This window comes from Gavialis gangeticus, unplaced genomic scaffold (genome assembly GCF_001723915.1).
Source record: "Gavialis gangeticus isolate Ggan-Ray unplaced genomic scaffold, GavGan_comp1, whole genome shotgun sequence".
Taxonomy (NCBI): Eukaryota; Metazoa; Chordata; order Crocodylia; family Gavialidae; genus Gavialis; species Gavialis gangeticus.
Genome location: NW_017729016.1, coordinates 2,101,544 through 2,125,276, shown reverse-complemented (window position 1 = coordinate 2,125,276; position 23,733 = coordinate 2,101,544). Strand labels below are relative to the sequence as shown.

The 23,733-nt window shown below is 48.8% G+C and overlaps 2 protein-coding genes across 3 annotated transcripts; one reads left to right on the top strand and one right to left on the bottom strand.

The window, feature by feature from the left end:
• Positions 1 to 202: 202 nt before the first annotated feature.
• Positions 203 to 15,709, top strand: TOP3A (topoisomerase (DNA) III alpha). Of its 2 annotated transcripts, XM_019512675.1 has the most exons (19): positions 203 to 392; positions 1,292 to 1,351; positions 1,951 to 2,024; positions 3,046 to 3,121; positions 4,629 to 4,737; positions 6,137 to 6,280; positions 6,886 to 7,056; positions 7,330 to 7,430; positions 7,552 to 7,626; positions 7,749 to 7,831; positions 7,948 to 8,155; positions 9,483 to 9,668; positions 10,093 to 10,222; positions 10,664 to 10,777; positions 10,859 to 11,024; positions 11,495 to 11,638; positions 12,025 to 12,147; positions 12,458 to 13,203; positions 14,681 to 15,709. In XM_019512675.1, the coding sequence occupies exons 1-19, from the start codon at positions 222 to 224 to the stop codon at positions 14,860 to 14,862; spliced, it is 3,063 nt and encodes a 1,020-aa protein (XP_019368220.1). In that variant the 5' UTR covers positions 203 to 221; the 3' UTR covers positions 14,863 to 15,709. The 2 variants fall into 2 exon arrangements, with proteins under 2 accessions (XP_019368220.1, XP_019368221.1); XM_019512676.1 differs by lacking the exon at positions 1,951 to 2,024 and having other exon boundaries at positions 315 to 392.
• A 1,555-nt stretch (positions 15,710 to 17,264) lies between these two features.
• Positions 17,265 to 22,241, bottom strand: MIEF2 (mitochondrial elongation factor 2). The gene is made up of 3 exons (XM_019512677.1): positions 21,602 to 22,241; positions 20,657 to 20,828; positions 17,265 to 19,937 (listed from the first exon to the last, which is right to left on the bottom strand). The coding sequence occupies exons 1-3, from the start codon at positions 21,965 to 21,967 to the stop codon at positions 18,874 to 18,876; spliced, it is 1,602 nt and encodes a 533-aa protein (XP_019368222.1). The 5' UTR covers positions 21,968 to 22,241; the 3' UTR covers positions 17,265 to 18,873.
• Between the last annotated feature and the right edge of the window lie 1,492 nt (positions 22,242 to 23,733).

Below are 23,733 nucleotides of genomic sequence, written 5' to 3'. Positions count from 1 at the left end.
GGAGCATTCTGGGAGTTGTATTCCTCATTCTGAGCTACCGCTGCGGGACACACTGGGACTCGTAAACGCTCACTCTCAGATGCCGCCGCGGGGCATGCTGGGAGTCGCAGTCCTGTCGGCGCTTTACGGCGGGACGTAAAAGGTAAACACAGCCCTTGCGCGCCTTGCTGCGCTTTGCGGCTAGACGCTGAGGGGCGGCGGGACGTGGGGATGTGCGGGCCATGAACCGGGCGCTCCGGCTGGTCGCTCGCGGCCTAGGAGCGCTGTCGGGGCCCGCGAGGCGGTGGAGCGACGCGGCCACCATGCCGCTGCAGCGGGTGCTGTGCGTGGCCGAGAAGAACGACGCGGCGCGGGGCATCGCCGACCTGCTGTCGGGCGGCCGAGTGCGGCGGGTGAGAAACGCTGAGCGAGTCCAGCCGCGACTATTTCATCCCGGGTAGAGCTTTGTCTTAAACACCTCCAAGGATGGAGAGTCCGCCACCTCTCTGCCAGTGCTTTACCACCCTGCTCACGGGAGATATTTTCATATTCAACCTCAACTCCCCTTGCTGCAGCTTGAGCCCATTGCTCCTCATCCTGTCACCTGCCCCCACCGAGAACAGCCCAGCTCCATTGTCTTCGCAGCCCCCTGGCAGGTGGTTGCTTGAGCCGAATAAAAAGTACTCTGATTCAGTCTGCTGGTTCCCGCGCTTTGGCGGTGGGGTTGAATGAGGCTTAAAGTTGGATAAAAGCACTGATAGATCCTAGATTGAAAGTTGCGATAGAAGCACACCGTGTTATCGACTGCTTGAGAACTAGCACTCGGAATCCATCTAGGTGTCTGCAGAAGACGACTGTGCACAAACATTCATATCCTCTAGATTAAACAACCGCCAGTCTTGCTAACTGGAGACCGTGCTTGGAAAAGCAGGCGTTGAATTTGCAACAAAGTTTGTTTTATTGCAGGGGAGCAGTTGTTCAGTGTGACCTTGAAATAATATTTTCAGGCTCTGTCCAAATCCTCCTCTGTCTGGGCTGACTGCGCTGCATGAGGCGCTCAGTCTCCTTCCCAGTAATACCTCTGACCGAGTCCATGAGTGCGGTGTGAATTTAAGGTTTGCTGGTGCTCTGACAATGCACCATGCCATTTCTAAATGTGATTGATTCACTGACGTGTCTGGACACCTGAACTGCAGCAGTCCGACTTCCCTTTGCATTGGTCCCATGTCCCCACCTGCTCCATTACACTTGTTCACATCCAGTGATTTTTTTTTTTTTCTTTTCTCTTCTTTGGTGTTTTTTTTCCTTCTAGAGAGAAGGCTTGTCCAGGTTCAACAAGATCTATGAATACAACTATCATCTGTTTGGCCAGGTAGTGATTCCAACTTCTTTTATAACTTTCCTGATCCATGGAAAACGCAAGAGGTTGATGAATTATCACCAAAGAATTATTGCCAATGCAAAGGATTTGGCTATTCAGATGGGCCAAATTGCTGTGAAATACAAATGTTGAATTTTCACTTGGAGCACACAGAAAACATGCTGTTTTCATGGTCAGTGTTGTGCAGTCTTCATCTCCTGTAAAAACAGCGTGTTTCAGTGGGAAAGGCATGTATTTCATACTTGCCTGTGCCACAAACCCTCTGTGTGACTTTAAGCCACTTAAGTCTTCCGTGCTTTAATTTTTCATCTGTAAAATAGCATTTTGAGATCAGCAGATGAGTAGCTCTGTGTATAGGCTGATTGTTACTTAGATGTTCAAAGTTCCCAGGTCAGACAAAACAGCATATTTCTAGTACTTAGGTGGGGTTCAAAGGGAGAAATATGATTATGCCAATAGAAGCAGAGCTGCCTAGAAACTGTGTAGCTGCATCAAATGAGGATCGTGTCCGGAGACAGTAGGAGCTGTTGTAAACAGCTCTTAGCAAGGGAAAAGGTTAAGTGCTAATTACCTTAATCTGTTTCTTGCAGGATGTTACTATGGTGATGACATCTGTTTCGGGCCATTTGCTGAATCATGAGTTTAAGACTGCATTTCGCAAATGGTTAGTGTCCCTAATCAGAGAGACTAGCTATTTGTCTGCCTGCTTTTTTTCCTTTTAATGTTGAGAGAGGCAGTGCAATGACAATTTGAAAATCAAGCTCAGAAACTGTATGATCGTTAATATTGTAATGTACTGGCTAACGTGTGTGTGCTTGTGGCTGGATGGAATCAGAGCTGTCTCTCAGAGGTCAAGTGTTGTGGACATTAGAGTGTCCCCCAAGTCATGTCCTATCCAGTAGAAGATCTCTGCTGGAATTCTCTTCTGTTCTCTTAAGTATTGCTCCCAAAGTCTTTGCCATCATGCATATTTGCAAGTATGGAAGGAGTAAGAATGTTTAACCTCTGCAACACCATCTCTGCCACCTGGGAACGGATTCTTTTTAATCTGTTAGCCTTCCACTGGGGACTTGAATCACTGAGGTTCTATAATTAGCCTGGTTTATTCCTATTCTGTCTAAATCAGTGCTGTCAATTTACCAGTATTTTATTTGCCCAGCTGTATAGTTGGAGAGCTTTGGAAAAGCTTTCAGGCATCAAGCGTTCTTCCTCAGGTCTTTTGTCCTTTCCTCATGCCTGAAAACTTGTCCAACGGCTCTCCTAACTATACAGTCAGTCCAGTAAAAGATACCACAAAAATCCTTGGCTTTTGTACATTTCCTGGTCCATCATGGCTACAACATTGCAGCCTTCCAAAATCTGTATCACTTCCAAGAAGTGACTAAATGGGCTATATTACATCTTACTTTCTTGAAATATTTTGCCAAAAACAAAAGGGCAAGTTGTATTATAGTAAAACTTTGTTCTTATTGATAATTCATAAATCTAATTAAAAGTATTAGCCTCTATTTCCCTGTTAGCTTCTAATAGTTTAAGATGAGGACAGTAATGTTGCAGCTGAAACCATCATTCTTCAGTGGTATAGTAGTGAGACAGAGAGAGAGCATGCTCCATTAAGCGTCTTGCTTTTTCTGCTTTAGTTCCTTTTGTCTGTTAATCCTTGCTGTTTATCATCCATTTATCAGGCATAGCTGCAACCCCCTGGTGCTCTTTGACGCTGAGATTGAGAAATATTGCCCTGAAAACTACGTGGATATTAAGGTACAAAGTTCCCTGCCTTCTAAAAGGTTCCCTGCTACTCAGAATTCAGAGGCTGGCTCCCCAAGTATTGGTGCAGGCAGAGAATGGACTGGACTTTTGTCCATACCCTTTAGTTCTCCAGGGCTTTAGCCAATATCAGTATTTTCACTGACATTTTTCAGTCTGTGTGCACACTAGCTACCTTTAAAATTAAAGTATCTGCTCATAGACCAGGGAAGATGGTACGAAAACAGGACCAGAGCAGAATCCTGTATTGTAATAAATATATAAATGGTCACATTGTGTTGAACAATCCCACTTTAAAAAAAAAACATGCTAAAGGACACGATCCAAATTCAGATTGTGATTTTTTTGGGGAATGAATGAAGAAAAATGAGTGCTTATGGCAGGAGTCAACTTTATTTTTATCCAACTAACCAGATACAAATTTTGTCTTTGGAAAGGTCCCAGGGGAATCGTTACTCCAGTGTTTCTTAAAACCATCAAAACAGCATGTTTTATGTTTGTATAATTACTAGGGGTCTGGGTTTTCCATTCGCCGCAGAAAAATGTGGATTTTTCTTTTTAAGGAGAAAAACTTAGGATAAGGAGAAAACTTAGGGTTTCCCCTTGCAGCCTGGCAGTACTCCAGCCTGCAAGAGGCTGGGGGGAGTGGGAGGACGGTGATCAGGCATGGGGTGCCACTTGTGTGTCTCCCAGAGGGGGAGTTGTTGGGGGCACATGACTCCAGATTTGCACATGGGGCAGATGTGACAGTGGCATGGGCAGTGTGGGGTGAGCCACTGGCATATCAGGGCTGCTCAGCACTACAAAGTGGGGGCAGCGGGGAGATCTGGACCCACATCCTGGTGAGTGAAGGGGGCAGGGGGAGCTCTGATTTTTTTTTTTTCCTATAATAAGAAAACAAAAATCAAACACTAAACTATATAGGTATTTAGAATTTATCTTATAATGATTGAGGCACTGGTACGCTTCCAAATTTCTTCAATTTATCAATAAAACATTGTGTTCAACTGATATAGAATGGTGTTTCATTTTAATTATGGAAAAACGTGGATTTTGGGGATTTTAATCAGAGAATTTTTCATTTTTAAAAAGAGAAAACCAGGATCCCTGCTATCATTTAATTAGTTGAGCAAGAATTAGCAAGATTGCTGCTGGACTTGTATGCATAAAATTATTGAAAACTTGCAGCATAACTAATGCAGGTAATTTCTGATGCATACGATACAGAAGACTGCAGGAACTACGTGGATGACTGGTCCACTTCATCTCTGTGAGCAGTAAGTCTCAATAACAAACATATCAACACTTGGAGGAATGGGTTATGGTGCCTACTGCTGAAAGCGTGATTACAGCTATCTTCTATTACAAACATATTGCTATGGGTATATCTCCAATTTCAAGATCCACTTGGACTGTTGGCATTATTGGTGATTCACCTCTGAGTTAAATTAGATGCTAAAGTAAGCCACTTACCATGTCTTGTGCTTTTGTCTCATCCCAGCGGACCCTAGAACGAGAAATCCGGCAATGCCAGGCTCTGGTGATCTGGACTGATTGTGATCGAGAAGGAGAGAACATTGGCTTTGAGATCATCCGTGTCTGCAAAGCTGGTAGGTAGAAGTCTTACTGTCAGGCTGACTTTCTTTAAAATGGAAACTAAAAAGCTAGCCCTGGACTGCTGCTTGAAGGCTCTCACTGTGTCCAAGTAGAATACTCTGGTTGTGCTTCTGGATGTACCATGGACATGTTCATGTAACATGACCCTCCAGAACAGGCCACTAGCCGCAGGGCACTTCTGAATCCCAAAGCATGAGCTTCTACCACCCAAACCAAAGATCCGCATGGCTGTAGCTGATCTGTAAACCTTTATGCATGTTTGGCAACCACAAATGGGAGTCTTGGTGGAGGCCGGACATCAGGTCTGGTGGCAAAGTAGCACTGTGAAGGTTGCCTTTTTTGGCTGCCCAATATGTTTAATGCTGCCAAAGCCCAATCATACGTTTAAAGACTTTTTTGTGTTGCCAGAACTTATGCTCTGGGTGCAAAAGCTCTCCTTGCTTTGTAATGGCATTGGGCAGCAGAGGTAGGGCTGGCTGGAAAACAGGAATTCCGTTTCACAGTAAAGGGATGCCTTTAAATTGTTTTTTGTCCTGCATTGGAGCAAATATGAGACCTTTCAAAAACTTTCCACATATAAATGTGTAAATAAATAGGCTGTTATTTGGGAGAAGGTTCGGGGGTGGGGCTCTTTCTCTATCCAGAAATTCCCCCTTGGATCAGAGAAATCATTTTAACAAATCAGCATTTTCTGGCCAAAAAACTCCTTTCAGTCAAAATTCCTAGTGAGGTCTCATCAGACATGAACTGATTGCTTTCTCAGCTATGTTGTGCGCACAGCTTTCTAGCCATGCAGTTAAGACCCATGCAGATTTTCTTAATTGTCATTGAGCCCATTCACTTCTCAAATAATGTGAAGGAGTTAATGGGGGAGCATGAATACACTCAAAGTAAAATGATTCCTTAAGAGAAACTTTTTTATTTTTTCCCTCTTCAAGTAATTATTTCCTCTGTCCTTGTCCCACTGCCAGAGATGTTGTTAGCATGTTTCCGTTTGTGCCGTAATGACTTTAGGCCTTCAGCCAAAACAAATTAAGAGCCAGAAACTGGAACTGGCCCTGCATGATGGTTTCAGTGGGAACTATCTCTGGATCTTTGACCGGCAAGATGTAAAAGTGGCCCAGGCTTCCTAGATTAGTATCTCTCTTGAATTACAAGAATGAAAAATATAAAGATTGCTAGGACATCATAACATGTCAGTGCTCTGAAAGAGACTATTTTTGGACCCTAGATCAGTCTATAAACATTGCAGAGCTGGCATTAATGAAGGGGCCCCTTTGCACACTTATACTATTTTTGGACCTACCACAAAGTGGTTCAAGAGTAAACACTCAAACTGCTGCTTTTTACTGGGCTATGAATAATTTTTCAATCTATCTCCTTAACGGACAGTTATGCCAAGCCTTCAAGTGTTCCGAGCCCGTTTTTCTGAGATCACACCACATGCTGTTCGAGTTGCCTGTGAGAACCTCACCCAGCCTGATCAGAACATTAGTGATGCTGTCGATGTCAGACAGGAGCTGGATCTCAGAATAGGTACGTGGGTATGAAGCAGGGTTTGGGTAGCAGCTTTTGAAGGTTGTGGGCATCTGAACAACTTACATGTGAACTTAGTAGCAGACTGGGACTGTGTAAACATCTCCTTAAAGGAAAGCTAGAATTTTATGGTGCGCAAATAGAGGAGGTGATGGTCAGAATTGCTCTTTGCTTTGCCATAGCTGTTTAGCTCAAAAAAGTGATTAAATCATTTGAATTTCTTCAGACTACAGCATAAGAAAGGGAGCCTACCACCAGGCTTTTCCTGCATAAAGAGCTGGCACTGACATCATGTTGCTCATGCTCCCATGGTACAGTAGATGGTGGTGCATCAAAGCCAGATGTCCACACTTCCCTGTGACTCAAGGCAAAAATGCAAAATTGGGTGGCAGGTTTTTAGATCACAGATGAATAAATGGATCATGTCTTCAGCTGCTTTATTAGAATCCCTGTGGTTGGTTTTGAAGGAAGTGGTTAGTTCTTTAGTATTCCTGTGATACTGACTGGGCTTTTGCTGTTTTTGCATTGGTTGAATCTTGAAACAGTGTAATTATTTTCTAAAATTACGATGTTCTAGTTCTGAGATCCCTTTTGTTCCCTTCCAGGTGCTGCCTTCACCAGATTCCAGACCCTGAGGCTCTCCAGAATCTTCCCTGATGTCCTGGCAGAGCGGTTAATCAGCTATGGTAGCTGCCAGTTTCCAACTCTGGGATTTGTGGTAGAAAGGTTTAAAGCCATACAGGCCTTTGTTCCTGAAGCCTTCTATAAAATAAAAGGTAAATTCTGAATATCAGTGACAAGCTTTTGCCATCTAGCACAGCTCAGCACTTTCGAAAGGGAAAGAGAGCATGAGTTTTCCTGTAAGATAAGAATTGGAAATGCTTTTGTGTAATACAAAAACATTGCTATTTTTCTCTCTTGCTTTGTCCCAGTCATTAAACAGAGCTGGGGAGATGTCCCAGTTGCCTATGTTCCCCTTTCTTTCCTTGTCAACTCACAGCAATTCTGCTATGTAAATCTCTGACATGGTGGCTGGTTTTTCCATGCAGTGACTCACAAACGTGAGGATGCCATTGTGGACTTCAGCTGGAAGAGGAATCGACTCTTTAACCACACAGCATGCCTTGTCCTCTACCAGATGTGTATGGAGGTAAGAAAACATAACTGACCCTGAACCATGGGGTTTCTAGCATCCTTTTCAGCTGACACATTTTTAGTTCTCCATTTTGACACTTCAGTGTGGTTTTCCTTTCTGCTCATGTTGTCTGCAGGATCCAGTAGCCACTGTTGTCATGATTGGTAGCAAACCAAAAAGCAAGTGGAGGCCCCTGCCTCTGGACACAGTGGTATGTCTGATACAATCATATTAAAAATACTTCTTTGAAATGAGCTGTGACTGTGGGCTCCAGTGACTGTTCATATTCGTGCAGTACATTCTCATGTTCTTATCTGTCTCATTGTGGCACAGGAACTGGAGAAGCTGGCATCCCGCAAACTGAAAATAAATGCCAAAGAGACCATGAGAATGGCAGAAAAGCTCTATACTCAAGGGTGGGTCTCCCAGAACCTGCTGTGCTAGCTTATTAGAAAGAATGAAATGTCTTTAAAAGGTGTGGGATCCCATGAGTGATTGTCATCAGATGTACATATTCCCTCTTGTCTTACAGGTACATAAGCTACCCCCGAACTGAGACCAACATGTTCCCCAAAGAATTAAGCCTGTCTGCACTGGTACAGCAGCAGACCCAAGATCCAAACTGGGGAGCTTTTGCACAAAGAATTCTAGACCAGGGTGGGCCAACACCTAGGAATGGTTCCAAAACCGATCAGGCTCACCCCCCCATTCACCCCACCAAATACACCTGTAACCTGCAGGTGAGTCTAACACAGGGCAGGGCTGACTAGTGTCCTTACATATGCTATCAACTGTACTTCTCAGTAGTGCTGGTTGAATGCAAGTTCACAGGGCTTGGTGTGCATTTGTTAGCAGGTGGAATTCAAATACCTGTATCTCTAGTGTGGGTGTTTCAGCTGAAGTTCCTTTCTGAAATATGCTGCCTTAGTAATAAGGCAAATAAAATGTGATAATCTAAGTTAGAAATTTGGAGCAAGGGAGGTTGAGGTTGGATATTCGGAAAAACTCTCTCACTAGCAGGGTGGTGAAGCACTGGAACAGGTTACCTAGAGAGGTGGTGGAGTCTCTTGTGGTTCAGTCTGCTACGAAGGAAATGCAGGTTCTTTTCCCAGACGCTTACACAACTATAGCCACGGAGGTGCCAAATGTCTGGACTCAATCTGGCCGTTGGATTCTGTCTGTGGCCTAAAGGGGGGATGGAAGGTCTTGGGCAGCCTCCACTCCTCCAAACCTTCTGCCTAGGCATATGTGCCAAAGGTCTGTGTGACCTCTCGCATACACCATGATCTGGAAGGATTGACCATAGCCAAACCAAGAGAGATGGTGGAATCTCCATGCTTGGAGGCTTTTAAGCTGTGGCTTGACAAAGCCCTGGCTGGGATGATCTAGTTGGGGCTTATCCTGCTTTGAGTAGGGGGTTGGACTAGATGACCTTCTGAGATCCCTTCTGACCCTAATTTTCTATGATTCTAAATCTATGCCTCCTGTCACTTAAGTGTGTTGACTTACAGTGAGATGTTCAGTTATAGTTCCCTTGTTTATCCTATTTATCCTATTTGCTGCCACTAAAACACTTTCTCCTTGGTCTTAGATGAGAGGAAATGTTGCTTTTCTTTGTACCAGACATTTTTCTTCTTGCAATTCCTTTTGAACTAATCCACTCGTGTCTATATAGCAGGTCCTGACCTAAAACCGCGAAGTAAGGCATGCCAGTGATTTGGAATCTAAAGTGCCTTAGAAAGAGATCTTCTAGGGCTTTGGAGTAGGACTTCTAGGGATGTATTTTACAGACGGGAATTAAGGCACAAAGGTCAAATAGCTTGCCTTTGTCAGCAGTGAAGCATGGACCTGTGTCTCTTGGTTCTGACCTGCACTCCCTGTGAGTTCGTGCATCTCCCCTTTTGTTGCCAAGAATCCCAGATTCAGCAGGACTAGGCTTCATTCTACCCCTACTAGTGTTGTAAGACTGAAATACCTCGATCTCTAACAAAACATGAAGAAAACCAGAATGGTGCTTTTTTTAACTAGGGGAACTCTCCATCCTTTTCTTTCAATGTCTGGCATTAGGGGAATGAGCAGAGACTGTATGAACTCATCGTGCGTCATTTCTTGGCTTGCTGCTCTCAAGATGCCAAAGGACAGGAAACTACTGTGGAGATTGATATTGCCAATGAGCGGTTTATTGCTCAAGGGCTAATGATCCTTGCCAGAAACTACCTGGATGTGTACCCATATGACAAGTGGAGTGACAAGGTAATGCCCGTGAGCAAAGAACATGTATGATGTTAAACTGAAAAAGTGGTGTGATGAGAGTGAGTTTAGTATATTGCCCCCGTGTCTAAGTTTGCGTAGTTCTTAGGAGTCTCTGATAACGTGTTACCAGTAGGACCACTTCTTGACTGGAGGCATCTGCCAACCTCTTTAGGGTTTAGTGTCAGTGGCTATCTCCCTTTGTGTTCAAGTGAGAGAGGCCTGACTTCATTTTGCAGACATCTTGGTGTGCTGTCTGTAAGTCTCCAAAAGAGGCACTGTTGAATCATCCTGAGCCTGTTTTTTCTTTTTTACCTGCTGTATGCAAGACTCCAAACCTGTTAACCTCTGTGAGAAACATCCCTCACAGGCATAGCACCAGTTCAGGTTTCACTACAGATTTTCCTTTTCTTCCTCCCTCGTTTAGGTCATCCCAGTGTATGAGAGAGGGTCTCGTTTTCAACCTACCACGGTGGAGATGGTGGATGGGGAGACCAGCCCGCCCCAGCTCCTCACAGAAGCTGATCTCATTGCACTCATGGACAAACATGGCATTGGTCAGTGCCTGTAGCACATGGACTGTACTGTCCTTAGCAGGGTGGCATTCATACGCCTCTTCTTTCTTGGTTATCTAAAATCTGTCCGTTTTGCAAAGGGGGAAGTTACCTGCATGTAACCAGGATACTTGTATTCCCAAAATAACATAAGGAATAGTTAGAGAATGATCTCCAGGCAAAATGTGGAGTCCCTCTGGGACTCAAAGTGTGTCCAGTGCTCTAAACTGCACAGCTCAGTCTGTACAGGACCCCATTAGGCCCTTACAATTGGCACTGGAGTGGTGGGAGACGATAGCAGCCATTGAGCTCACCCCGCTCCCTGTAAACTGTCTTCTGTTCCAGCAGCTGGTGTTGCACAAAGGGGAGCTTCCTCCTTGAAGAGTCAGTGACAGGGCTGCTCATTCATGTGAGCATGCTCACCAGCTGCCATTCTGCTTTCAGGGACTGACGCCACTCATGCTGAGCACATTGAGACCATCAAGGCACGAATGTATGTGGGGCTCACTCCAGAGCAGAGGTTCCTTCCAGGCCATCTGGGCATGGGGCTGGTAGAAGGTAAGGACAGGACTTCTCATGAGGCAGGCAGGTCCTGGCTTCATCCCTTCTTCCTATTCTCAGCTAGTTACTGTTCCTCAGGTTACGATTCCATGGGCTACGAGATGTCAAAGCCTAACCTTCGAGCTGAGTTGGAGGCTGACCTGAAACTGATCTGCGAGGGAAAGAAAGACAAGGCTGTAGTACTGAGGCAGCAGATAGAGAAGTACAAGCAAGTCTTCATTGAAGCAGTGGCCAAAGCCAACAAGTGAGTGTTAGGAAACATCTCCTACAACAATAGAGCACACGAATGCTTTGGCATCATACCTCTGGCGTAGCCTGCTGTCTGAACACACCAGATGATTTTCCTGAAATTCTGCGTAAGATGCATAAGCATCTGTAAGGAAGGAATGACTTGGAGCAGGCTGCATTATCATGAACCAGTACCTTGTAACAATCCTTCATTGGTTTAGATTAGTTCTGAATCTAATCCAGTCCATCTAAGATGATGTCAGTCTGCACTGACTTCTGTGGGTTTGCACCCCCCACTGAGGCTGCCCTGGATGCATTGTTCCTTGGTACATTCCTAAATGTGTTTACTGTGTAGTTGGAAACACAAAGGCACTGCACTTGCAAGTGGCAGCTACTAAATAGCAGCTTCCAGCTAGTGGAAAATGAGAGGAAGCAATTGCTCACTGCAGTGGAAGCAAATGGGAATGTGTGTGCGTTTCTTTCTAGGCTGGACCAGGCTTTGTCTCAGTACTTTGGAACAGTCAGAGAAGTGGCTCAAGGAGAGGAGCTCTACCCCGAAACACCAGCTGCCATCCGGAAATGTCCTCGGTGCAACAATGACATGGTCCTAAAGACTAGGAAGAATGGAGGGTCAGTGATCTCCACTGGTGCAGAACACAACCCCATGTGCTGCTTTAATGTGGCTTCCCCTTGCAGCTCAGTATAGGGCAAAGCATTCACCAGCTATGCCCCCTAGCAATGCATCTCACCAGCCTGAGTCACCAATACCAAGGTGTGAAGTCACACCAGCCCGCCACCGCCTCCTCCTTACTAGGCTCAGAAACCAAGGTGCCTTAGGCCAGAGCTGTGTATGTCCATCTGACCCCACTCTTTCTGGAGCATGCATTTGCTTTACAAATCCTTCCCTTGGTAGCAGGTGCTGGCTGAGTCCTTTCCTAGAAGGTTTGCAGCTGTGGGTAGAAGGGCTGATAAGTTCTCTGATTCTTCTTCCTTCTGCCCTCTTTATTCCACTGCAGGTTTTACCTTGGCTGCATGGGATATCCTGCTTGCAAAGCTGCTGTCTGGTTTCCTGACTTTGTGCTGGAAGTCAGCAAGGACGACAGCGTCTGTGCTGTGTGCAAGCCCCATCCAGTTCAGAGGTAAGCAGTACAAGTGAGGCACCAGACACTGATCTGTAGTACATACTGGCAGGACAGTTTGTGCATGTCCTTGTACCATTCCAGCTTGGAGAGCTACAGAGGCAGTACTGGGAAGGGTGCTGCCTATAGCTATGGCCAAATAAAAGGTGGACTTAACTGTTTTAGACTAGAAAGTTGATAGATGTAGCACATGGCTGTGGGGAGGATGGGAAGAGAGGAATAAGCAGAGATCCCTGGGGCTCCAGTACAGGCAGTGGGCTAGAGAGAACCCTGTGAGCCGAGAGAGATTTGAATTCTTCCATCTCCTTAGGCTGAAATTTAAGCTCAAGCAAGGGAGTGCCCCCCCTCTCCTGCCCCTGGAATTTGTTGGCTGCATCGGAGGCTGCGACAAGTTGCTGAGAGACACCTTGGACCTGCAGTATTTACAAGGATTGCCCCGACCTGCATCAGCAGCCGGCCAGGCAGACAACCACCTGCAAGTCAGCCACTCCTTTAACCAAATGGCTAGCAATGAGAATGGCCACAGGAGGCCAGCCACAAACCCGCCAGTTGGGTTCCTAGGACCCAGGGCCACGAGGCTGCCCAGCACTGCTCCTTGCCTGGCTGTAGCTGTAGCTGCTGACGAGAACAATGCAGTGATGTGCAACTGCGGGCAGGCGGCAGTGCTGCTCACCGTGCGGAAGGATGGGCCCAACCAAGGCAGGCAGTTCTACAAGTGCAGTGCTAGCAGCTGCAACTTCTTCCTGTGGGCGGATCAGCAGGCCGAGGACAGGAACAATGCAGCACCTGGGGGCTTTGCATCGCCAGCTTCCTTTGGTGAAAGGTCCCCTATGGGCTTCCACAGCCCAGAAGGAGGGAGAGGCCAGGGACACTACCAGAGCAGCAGTCGAGATGCTGGAGGAGGGGGCAGCAATGTTTGCAACTGCAACCAGCCAGCTATCACACGCACGGTCCAGAAGGATGGACCCAACAAAGGGCGGCAGTTCCACACTTGCCCAAAGCCCTGGGACCAGCAGTGCGGCTTCTTTCTGTGGGCAGACGAGAATGTGGCCCCAGGTGAGACTGGGAGACAGTGGCTGGGGGTTGAATTTTAAAGCAGCAGTGAAGGACAGTACAGGTCATGTGTCACACATGGGGCCCATAAAAGGATGCCTGCATCTACAAAATGACCAGTAGGACCAGGATAGTTTCCCTCTTTCTGAAACCTCTCAGCCTTCAAGGCAATGTGTTCCCTTCTTTTAATTGCAACGAAGTCACCTTGTAACAACAGTTTACCTCAGAGCCTGACTTAAGTAGCCTGTTCTGTTAACCAGAGTTAGGGTATGGACCAGCTCCAAGTTTAATTCTAAGCCGATGCATTCATATGCCAGGACACTGCCTGCTGGGACAGTTAAGTGGGTGGGCAGTACCAAACTGCTCACCTAAAACTGACCTCGTGCATGGGAAAGCCTTCCCAGTCAGCTGTGAAGAAGCAGAGAGAGGTATTTAGCCAGGTTAGCTAGAAGCCTAAAGAAAGGCAGGGCAGAATTTTACCTTATAGGCCAATTTAGAGATGCATGAGCTTTCATAAGCAACAGCTCGCTTTGTCAGATGCCATCAGATATTAGGAAGCGAAGACGAAGACACTGAGAGGGGGAGCACATCTCCCCTCTGCTGGTGCTACAGCTGCCTCTTACCCACTGGGGAGGCTGAGCTGCTGCCTCTGCGTTCCCTTTCTCTTGCTCTCCTCTGTCACAGATGGTGATTGTACAAGGGGGAGTTGATTTCATCATGTTCCTCCTGCAGTGCTATCAGATCACAAAGCCTGGGGCCCTGAAATGGGCACTTCCTGACCATTATTGGTCATTGCCAGTTATAGTAAATACAGGATTGTCAGAGGGGATGTGAGGGCCCCGCTTAAATATGCAGCAGCTTTCTCCTGGCAGAAGGGACTCATGAGCTGGCATTTCTAGCAAACTGGTAAGGGAGTGAAATGACTACAGCTGTTATTAAAACTCAGGCTTTACCATGGACAAGGGCTGGCTTAGGGCAGGCGCAACCTAGAACAGAGGGTGGTCTCAGTGGGGCCCAGCTGACCCTATTTTTGTATAACTTGTGGGGCTCCCATTTTGGATATAGACTAGCTCAGTGGTTCCCAAACTCTGACAGACTGTGCACTACCAATTTAAAATGATACCACCTTAAGTACCACCAGCAAATTTTTGTCATAAATTATAACAACTCTGTTAACACATACCACTGACAGGTTGTACACATACCACAGATTGGGAACCACTGGACTAGATCATGTTAACAAGGGGGTGGGGGGCAGCTTCCTGTTTGGATATCCTGCCCTAGCACAGCCAGCCATGGGAGAGAAGCAGCTTTGGATTCAAGGACAATTTGAATAGTGAGGATAATAAATGTCTGACCCTGACTCCTAGTTTGAACCCAGGCTTCCTAACTGCATCTGTCCTCGACTCCCACAGCTGCTGACTTGGGGTGTGTATAAAAGTGCACAGATATAATACAAATGGTGTTTTAATTTGTACAGGGGCATCTGTGGACTTCTCTTCAAACCATTTTGGGGACCAGGGGTTCCCAAGAGGAGCAGGAAGCAAAGCTAAAAGACCAGATAATTTCTCCTCGAAGGGGCCAACCGTGAAGAGACCACGGACCTGTGGGATTTGCCACCAGCCTGGTCACACCAGGAAGACTTGTCCCCAGAACCACTGAGGGAGGCAGGACACCCTTACGGAAGCAAACTGAACAATCTGGAGTCCTGGGGTATGTCAGTAGTGGGCAAATGGATTTTAAAAGCCAGTGTGCAGCAGAGATTCCTCACGTGCCTGCCTTCCTGGAAATGGTGGCTAAGAAATCTGCCTGCTGCTGGTGACGGAGCATACTCCACGCACCACAAACCGCTGGAGGCTTCATTCGGCTCCAGTTGAAAGCTGGACTCACTTCTGAAGGAGGCTCAGCTGCTGTCTCTTGGATGATTTATGGGAGAGTTTGTCTTAAGCACTATATTTACAGGCACATGATGGGTCTGTTCCTAGACAGCTTTGGACAAGATGCTATAGTGTTGGCTGCTCTCCTGAAGGGCAGAAAAGAAAAGCTGCTAACTTAAGAGCTGACTGCTACTGAACAGTGGCTGTTGTGTTTGGGGGGGAAGGGGAGCACCACGGTTAGTAAAAGAACAAAAATCCATCTTTTAGGGTGATGGAGTAGTCAGGTTGATGCCGTCTACAGTGCCAGCTTCACATAATCCTCAACATGGGACTTCATACGTTCAATTACCCTTCAATGTTCATATCACACATAAGATGGGAAAAGGCTATACTGACTGACCTGCTCCACTGTTTCCAGCTCTGTCCCTTGCCTCTGAATGGGAAGAGCTGCAGGGAAAGCCAGTCTTGGCTCTGTCTTCCAAAGGCAAAGCTCCATGTAAAGGGCCAGGAAATGAGCTGTGATCCACATTCACTCAAGCTGTCAGAGGAAGGAGAGGGAGCTGCTGGCTCACACAGTTCATTTTGATCAGGTCACCATGCTTTTGATTAAAAGGAGAATTTTTTTTAACTTGCCTCTGTGGTAAAGTTTTAGCAGTGGCCAGGGACTGTTTCCACCTCATACATTAACAAATCTGACAAACTTAGTAAGGGAGTTCTGAGCAACCAGTGCAGACTGAGCTGTTTCCATTCCCTCATTCTCAGGAACATGGCTGCTGTCTGGCAGCCAGCCCAAGCAGCTTTATTTAGAACTGATATGCAAAGTTGGGGGAGGAATGGGGAGAAAAGGAAGGGGACCTGAGCCTGAACTTTGCTTTTTATGTACTGCATCTGATGCCTGGTCTTGCTCCAGACTAGAAAGCCAGTTAAAAGGACACTGCAGGTGCCTGAAACGGAAGGGGCAGGATTCTCAGGCAGGCTATTCAACTCCTTCCTCTTCTCCAGACTGCTGGATTGAAGTTCTAGCTCTGGTTTTGGAATGGTTAAGTGTGACTGTACAGAATAAAATAAAAACATACAACTTTCGTTTCAGCTCTTCCCAAGCTGAATGCAACTGCTTTCCTGCAGGTCTGGAAGAAGCCAGCCCCTCCATAGCAGCAGAGTTAATGGAGATACTGCTACCAGTGTCCAGAAATACTACATAGCTTTCTAAATATAAAAAGCAATTCCTTTGTCAGTCTGAGGGTAAAGGGTCAGCAGCCAGAAGAGGTGGAGGGGTGGAATGAGGGTGGAGATGGATACACCTCCAGTCATTCACTCCAACAGACATATAATCCTGGTTTCACTGTACTGTGGAGTATGTGAGGAACAACTCTGAAGTCAGTGGAGCTACAAGACTTGCTTCCATCTTCTTTCCAGATAATCAATCCTATTTTAAAATATGCCCAAGGTCCAGGAAAGGGAGGAGAAAAAGGATCTTTCCTTATATTGAATTCTGGCAGCTTCCCCACCTTCAAATAACTTTGCAGTGATTCTCCTAGTATTGCGCCTAAGTCACACAGAATGAGGTCAGCAGAGATACCGCATGTACTATTTTACTCCCTTCTTCCCTCACTCCCACTGCTACAAGCAAGTATAGCCTAAAAATAAACCTTAGCCCTGCTGGCTAGAACAACCAGATTAAAAAAGCTTTGTGATGCAGTCACCCAGCTGGCTGGATACCAGGGCAGAACTTGTCAGCACTATTACGGCTGCAGCAATACTGTCTGCAGCCAATGCCATGGACAGAAGAAAGGTGCCTGGCCAGCAAGCAGTATGGTGAATGTGTGTTAGCAGTGTGGGCTGTTCCCAGCTGCGTGGACTGAGAGGAAGTGGGGTTTGAGGGTAGGTGGCATTTGGGCACCTGAAGTGATTTTCCAAGCACTTGGCTAAAAAAGCAGGGCCTGCGCATTAACAATATAAAACATCCAGCTGCCTTGTGCTCGGTGGGAGCTAGAATGAAGGGTCCTGACCATAAGCTTGTTCTGTGCCATTTCTACAAGCAGAATTTTAAGTGCAAGGGAAGACGGCAGCTCACCATAACTCGTGCTTGTGTGCATCACTTGAGGAGCAGAAGGCACTCATTCCTCTAGTAATATGAGTGTCACTATTTGGATACATATAATGCTGCTACCCGACACAAAAGACCCCGTTAGACAGTGAGGCTTTATTCTCATTGCTAGAGAATTGCACTTGAGAAGTGCTTTTGTTCCTATAGATCAAGTCATCTTTAGATCACAGGAAATTGAGATGCGGGGAGAGAGAGAGAGGTTTCTCCTCCCTGCTCCCAAACAAACAAGAAATCTCTCTGCAGGAAAAACCGAGTCACAGTACATACGTTCAGAGTTAGCAGGAGTAACCCCCCTGCCACACTGAAAAACTGGCACGATTCTGAAGTCACAGAAGTAATGTCCTAGTACTTGGAACAGAGCCAGGACCAAAATAAGCCTATTAGCAGCCACTCAAAAAAGCAACTTATTCTTAAAATAAAGACCAGCACAAATCACTCCAACTCTCGCCAACAGCAAGCCTTCCAATTAAAGCGCTGTCCCCCAGCCTGCCCACCGCTGCTTTTCAAGCAGTCTGTGGGGCCGGGCTCTCTAAATAGCAGCAACGCACGTATAAGAGGGCATTGTCTGAAAACCTGAGAGGCACGGTCAAGATGGTGTGTTGTGACGCAGCCTCAATCTGGGAATGGGAGCCCTGTCCAGTCTAACACAGTAGATGGGAAATAGCAACCTGCCAAGCCTGCAGTACTTCCAAAGCTGGAGCAGGATTCAGTCCCATCTATTCTGAAAGACCTGTGGGAACCTCCTTGCAGTAAGCAGATCCCCCTCTCCCTCAACAGCCATAACCCGTCCTACTACTGGGTTTGTAGCAGACAGGCATGTTAGGGAAGGGTGTTTCAACATCAGGCTTGAAGTTATGGCACTGAATACATAGCATTAAAACAGTCTCCTCCAAACGAGCTAAACACTAACAGAACAAGCAACTGGATTTAAGCTCATTTTGCTTGGCAGCTGTATTAACATTGAAGGTGCTTCAGCAAATAAGATTGCATCTGGATTTGCTATGGCAATATCTATCTGGTAATGCATATTCAGTTACTACCTATTCTCCATCAAGTCCTTTTCAGAATGGCAAATGTGCCAGGCTTGCACATTTGCTTAGAGAAAGAGGGTTTTAACCCCTGCTCCCTCACCCACAAATATACATTTGGAGTCCGGCACTTCAAGAGTGGATTTAGTGCTGGTGAGAGCTGCCCGGACAGCCCCGGAGCCTGTAGTCCAGCTTACGCACAGCCAAGCTGCATAATCCAAGCACTGGCAACGTGCAGCTTCTTGCACGCTCACCAGCAAACGCTCTAGTCTGGGGAACTGCCTCTAGGAATGAGAAGTTTGGCGTCCAGGCCCGTGGTGGTGTGGAAGGTACCTTGCTGTGATGGGGGGTTGGCACAGATACTAGTTCAACAGGAACTGGACAGAGACCAAACTCATTTCACAGACATCCCAGTCATTAAATGGATGGCATCAGGCTCCTAATTACTGTAGACACAGGCCGGATTCAAACTGGGAGACCCGGAGCTGATGGGCTCCGTGTCTGATCCCCCTGTCCCTTCACTCAGGCACATTTTGTTCAGGAAGTGCCTGCTTCTCTTTCATTAAGCGCAAGGCCTCAGCTACAAGAGTTAGACACTTCGGCAATCCACTTAGCTCGGAGACGTGCAAAACCTACACTCGGGAACTTCCAGCCTCGCAATTCATTTACAGGCACCTTCCTTCAGCAGCAGGGCTGGCTCGGATACAGCACTGTAGAGCGCGTACCCCATCTCATCGATTTCCTCTTCCAGCAGCTCGTGGAACAGGTTGATTCTACTGTCGAAATAGCACGGGAGAAAGCCTCTCTCCAGGTAGCCCACCAGCTCCTCGATCATTTGCTGGAACCTAGTGGCCAAGGTGGCCTCTGCCCAGTCCCGCTCCACCTCACTGAGGTGGAGGAGGACGTGAGTCAAGTGACTGCCAGTCAGTCTGCCCAAGACGGGGTGGTCTCTGCAGACTGCCTTCCAGATTTTGAGGCAGAGCTGCCTGACCCCCGCGTCTCCAGCATCCAGATCTTTGAGTCTGGAGACCTCCGCTGCATAAAAGCTTTGTTGCCAGAGGTTTTCCACAAGTCCCCTGGGAGGCTTGGCCAGAAGAACCTTTTCCTCCACCCTCACCACTGGATAGAGGGCTACGTTCAGCTGAACCCGACAGTGCTCGACCTCCAGCGTCAGGTCCTCAGAAGCCACCGTCGGTCTGATGACGCACTCCAGCATGCTGCCTATGGCCGGCCAGTTGACGGAGGTCTCCAGCATTTTATGGATCGTCTCACCGAGCGCATTGGACGAGAGGTACCCACCCACCAGGAACCGGTCCCAGGGACTGCTCCCCCTTGGGAAGTACTCCAAGTCGGTCCGCCTGATCATCCAGCACTGGGGGGTTTTCACAACGGTGTCCTCCCCAGGGATCAGCTGCCAGAGCGCAGCTTCGAGTGCCATAGGCAGCAGGAAGTCAACGTGGTCGGCAGCAACCACCTGGAGGTCGTTGAGGAGGGAACCGCTGAGAACCATCCTGCCAAAGGGCAGCTCCGGGTACTTGTTTTGCAGGAAGTTCTGCAGTTCCACACAGACGTCCTTTGCAAGCTGCCTCCCCAGGGCTGCTTCCGGCTCTGGGACGGCAGCGCGGTTGTTATAGTAAGAGAGGAGTTTCTCCTGTAACGTGAGGCAAAGCAGAGGTCTGGACTCTACGCAGAGAGTCTCCAGGGAGGCAGGATGTTCGCGTAGCTCTGCAATAGGGCAGAGAATAAAGATTATGAACGGATACGTAGACCGAGAGACACCTGCCCACCTGCATCCCAGCATACCAAGCAGCCCCAGCAGCAGATACCAGGGTGGCATTTTGAAGGGAGCAAACTGATCAACGCTGAGGACTCTGGGAGTGTCTTCTGGAGGTCTACTGCGGTGCCCAAATCCCACTGGGGACAGGCACAATATCAGTATAATTTAGGTGATCGTTCTGTAACGTGGCATTTTGACATCCTGGAGGCTCAAAAGTGACTAACGGTTGGGAGTCTCTATAGAAAAGCCGCAACCAGGGTTTACAGCTTCAAGATAAACCTCACCTCACCGCTACCTGGCCTGCATGGCAGGGGGACTCGGGAGTGAAGATACCCAGCTCTGCTACGTGGATCAGCAACGAGCGCAGAACTGTTGGGCGCCCACGACGAGCCAGCCGCACGGTGGACCACGGGCAAATTTACCCCCGTGGGAAGCCAGGCAAATGCTGGGTGTGGGGTGGGCCAGCTGCAGAGGAAGGGGAAGCAGAGAGAGTCCTTCAGGAGCAGGAGGCTAGCCTGAACCCCTGGGTGGAGGGGTTACGACAGGATCCTGCCACCTGGGACAATAAATTGACACTGCAGCAACATGCACCGAACACCCAGGGCGGCTCGAGGTTTCAAGGAGACATTAACACCACCTAAAGCTTGGGAAAAGCGAGGACATTGACCTTGGGCAGGCTGGGTTACAGGCAGAGGCTCGCTAAGGTCCTCCCTGCTTGGCTTCTTGGGGGGCTTCTGCGGTGCCTTGAGCAAACTCAGATCCTGCCAGCTCTCCTCGATGGACTTCTGCTCTGCTTTGGCATCGTCCTCGTCAGGCGAGCTGGTGGCTCGGTCGATCATCTGGGGGCGGGGATGGAAGAAGGAAGGTATGCAAGTGTATCGCTGCTCCTGCCAGCTGTTATTATCCGAATGACTGCACCCACCTCAGCAGCTAAAGCATCCATCCTACCAGAAACCAGCGGGTCTGCATGCTAGCGTTTATTGCAGCACTGGAGGTCTCAAGGCAGAAAGCAGCAGTATTGGAGGTGTCCTCACACTGCTATGGAGAGAGCCTCAAGGCTTGTGGAGGGTGCAACGAAGGCTAAAAGCCCCCAGGATTCATTGGTGCCGCTCTCAAAATACCTCGGGTCGGGATTCCCCCCCATCCCCACGGATCAGCTCTGCTGCCTTGGGAAAGTCACAGAGTTTGCTAGGTCTTATTCAAGCTGTAAAGAGTAGGACTTTCCCCCACGGAGCCTCTCGTGTGCGCGCAGCACAGGCAGCCCACTCGGACACCTGCCCTTCCTTTGCACGAGGGGATCTGGCACCCTGAATCTTCAAAGGCAGGAAAGGAGAAGGGGATGCCCAAGGATCGCCGTCTCTAACAAAGACATATTGCCACAACAAGCAACCTCTGGAGATGCTGGGCAAGATCCTCTGATGTCCTCTCCCATCCCTCAGAGGGAGGCCCATTGGCTCTGGTGATGCTGGGACTACAGGGACTCTACGGGCTCAGGTCAGCCTGTCCAAGGGAGGCCGCGAGCCACTGGAAAGAGAATCCGGCTTGCCCCAGCTTGACGATCCCCAGGACCCGACCTGCCGATGCCGTTCCAGGAGGAAGCAGCCAGCCTTACCCGTTTCACCACCAGAGTCGCAATGGCCAGCACGGCGGCACCGCTCACCCCCAGCACCAGCCTGGTGTTGGCCAAGAGGAAGTCGATGACACTGCCCAGCCCACGGTCGTCCTGCCTCTTCCCCTGCTTACGTATGAACTCAGCCATATCGTACCCTGCAGAGAGGAGAGAAACGTGCAAGACGGTGAGCTGCTGCCGAGTGCCACGGGCCTGTGGGACCATTCGAGGACACTGGCAATCACGGACATCTTCCCCATCCTTTCCCAGGGCGCGGTGAACACGTCCTGCTAGACCGGACAAGCGAACAGAAGCGTTGCAAGCCCCGCGGGGGACAGAGCAGACCCAGAAAAGCTGTCTCTGGGGCATGGACGGATCCAACACTTACCCTAGTACAACCCACTGTAGAGGGCAAATGACAACTCCTTGAACTGGAATAACATCACCCAATCTGATGGAGGATGACCCCTGAAAGAGTCGAGCCAAGAGCAAGCTACACCAGTGCAGGGTTTGTCTGCGTCCGTCCACAGCTAGCCATTTGCTAGAGATTTTAAACGGGATAGCACTGAGGTCCTGTAGTAGCCATCTACTGCATGGGGCACCCTGACACGACTGCATGTCTGTCTGCTCCTGAGCCTGGTATAACGTGGACACGCTTTACACCTCACACGCACTTAGTTTCATAGTTTCTAGGGTCGGAAGGGACCCGAGTAGATCATCCACAGCAGGAAAGAGTACTGGGGTCAAACACTTCCTTGGCTCTACACCATCGCACCTCCATCACCAGTCACTTTCCCTCCCCGCTTTCGTAGACTCAGACCCTCCCACTACTCGCCTTCACGCCTCCACAACCAGCACGCCGTTTGCTACGACAGCCCTGCTTATCAACACCACGGACGCGGGCACAAGATACATTACAACAGGAAGACCGAGGCCTTCACAGGTTACTGAGTCCATGCACCCGGCAGCACAACAGCAGGGAAGGGGCGAGACAGAGATCCGTCTTCCCCAGTTCCCTAAGGAAAAGGGAGGTATCTAGTGCACCCGGATTTGCAGACTCATCGCTGAGAATTAACTGAATGCAAGACAGGGCTCAGCTCCAGCTCCCAGATAAGAGCGTGGCCTGTCTGTGGTAGCAGCGGTGGGATGCTGGGAGCCCTGCCTCCAGCACGGCCCAGACGCTTGCGACTCGGTGGGACAAGTCACAGCCCTCGTGAGCACTTCCTTGTTTTGCAGAAGAAACAAACACGCAATAGTCCGGGGAAGGCGGGGTATTTATGAGACGTAGATAAGGTGCTGGGTAAATACAGAGCATCGTTAGCCACCAACCACCACAGCCTACACGGCCTTCCTTTTGGATCAGCGTGGAGATTGTGAAACTTCAACGCGGGGCAAGGTCCGTTCCAGATCACTTGTGCGGGCATCTCGCTTCCTTCAGCCAGCAAAGCAAGCCAGGCCCCGGGCTCTACGGGCAGCACCAAGGGCAGCTTGTTCTCGCCCCCGACACCGCCTCTCCGTGGTGGTTTGCCACCGTCCTCTCCTTTCCCAGCTGCGGGGGCAAAGCACAGCATTTCTACCCCCGGCCCAGAGCCGCTCTGCGAATGTCACAGCTCGGGCCCTGACGGGGCTGGAAACCTTAGGAACGACTCCCAGACGCCGCGTGGGAGCCACCCCCCAAATAGCACTCTGCTTTGCTGGGAAGCCACGTCGCCACGGGAAGAGAAAAGCTGCAAGCAGCAGCGGAGGTCGGGATCAGGGGGTGTTAGGAGCTCAGTGATGCTTCATGCTGGTTCGGGGCAGTTTGCCGATAGCCAGGACAGGTGTCCCGGTACCACGTACGCCTTACAGCCAAGCGGCAACCCCGCGCCAAGCAGGCCCGTGCGGGCGCCTCTCCGAAACCGCCTGCAAGCTGGAACGCAAAGCTCGTGAGGCCCCAAAAGGGCAAAAACACTAGATCCCAGGAGCAAGAGGGCTACGAAAAGCGATCGCCCCTTGAGGCGTGCTCAGTAAGGGGCAGAAAGCAGCCCCTTCCACGACGGGTCTCTGCGGCATGTGCCCAAAGCGGTGGCCGCACTAGGCCCAGCGCCTCCCCGGACTGCAGGAAGGAGGCTCGACCCCGGGCCGGGCACGGCCAC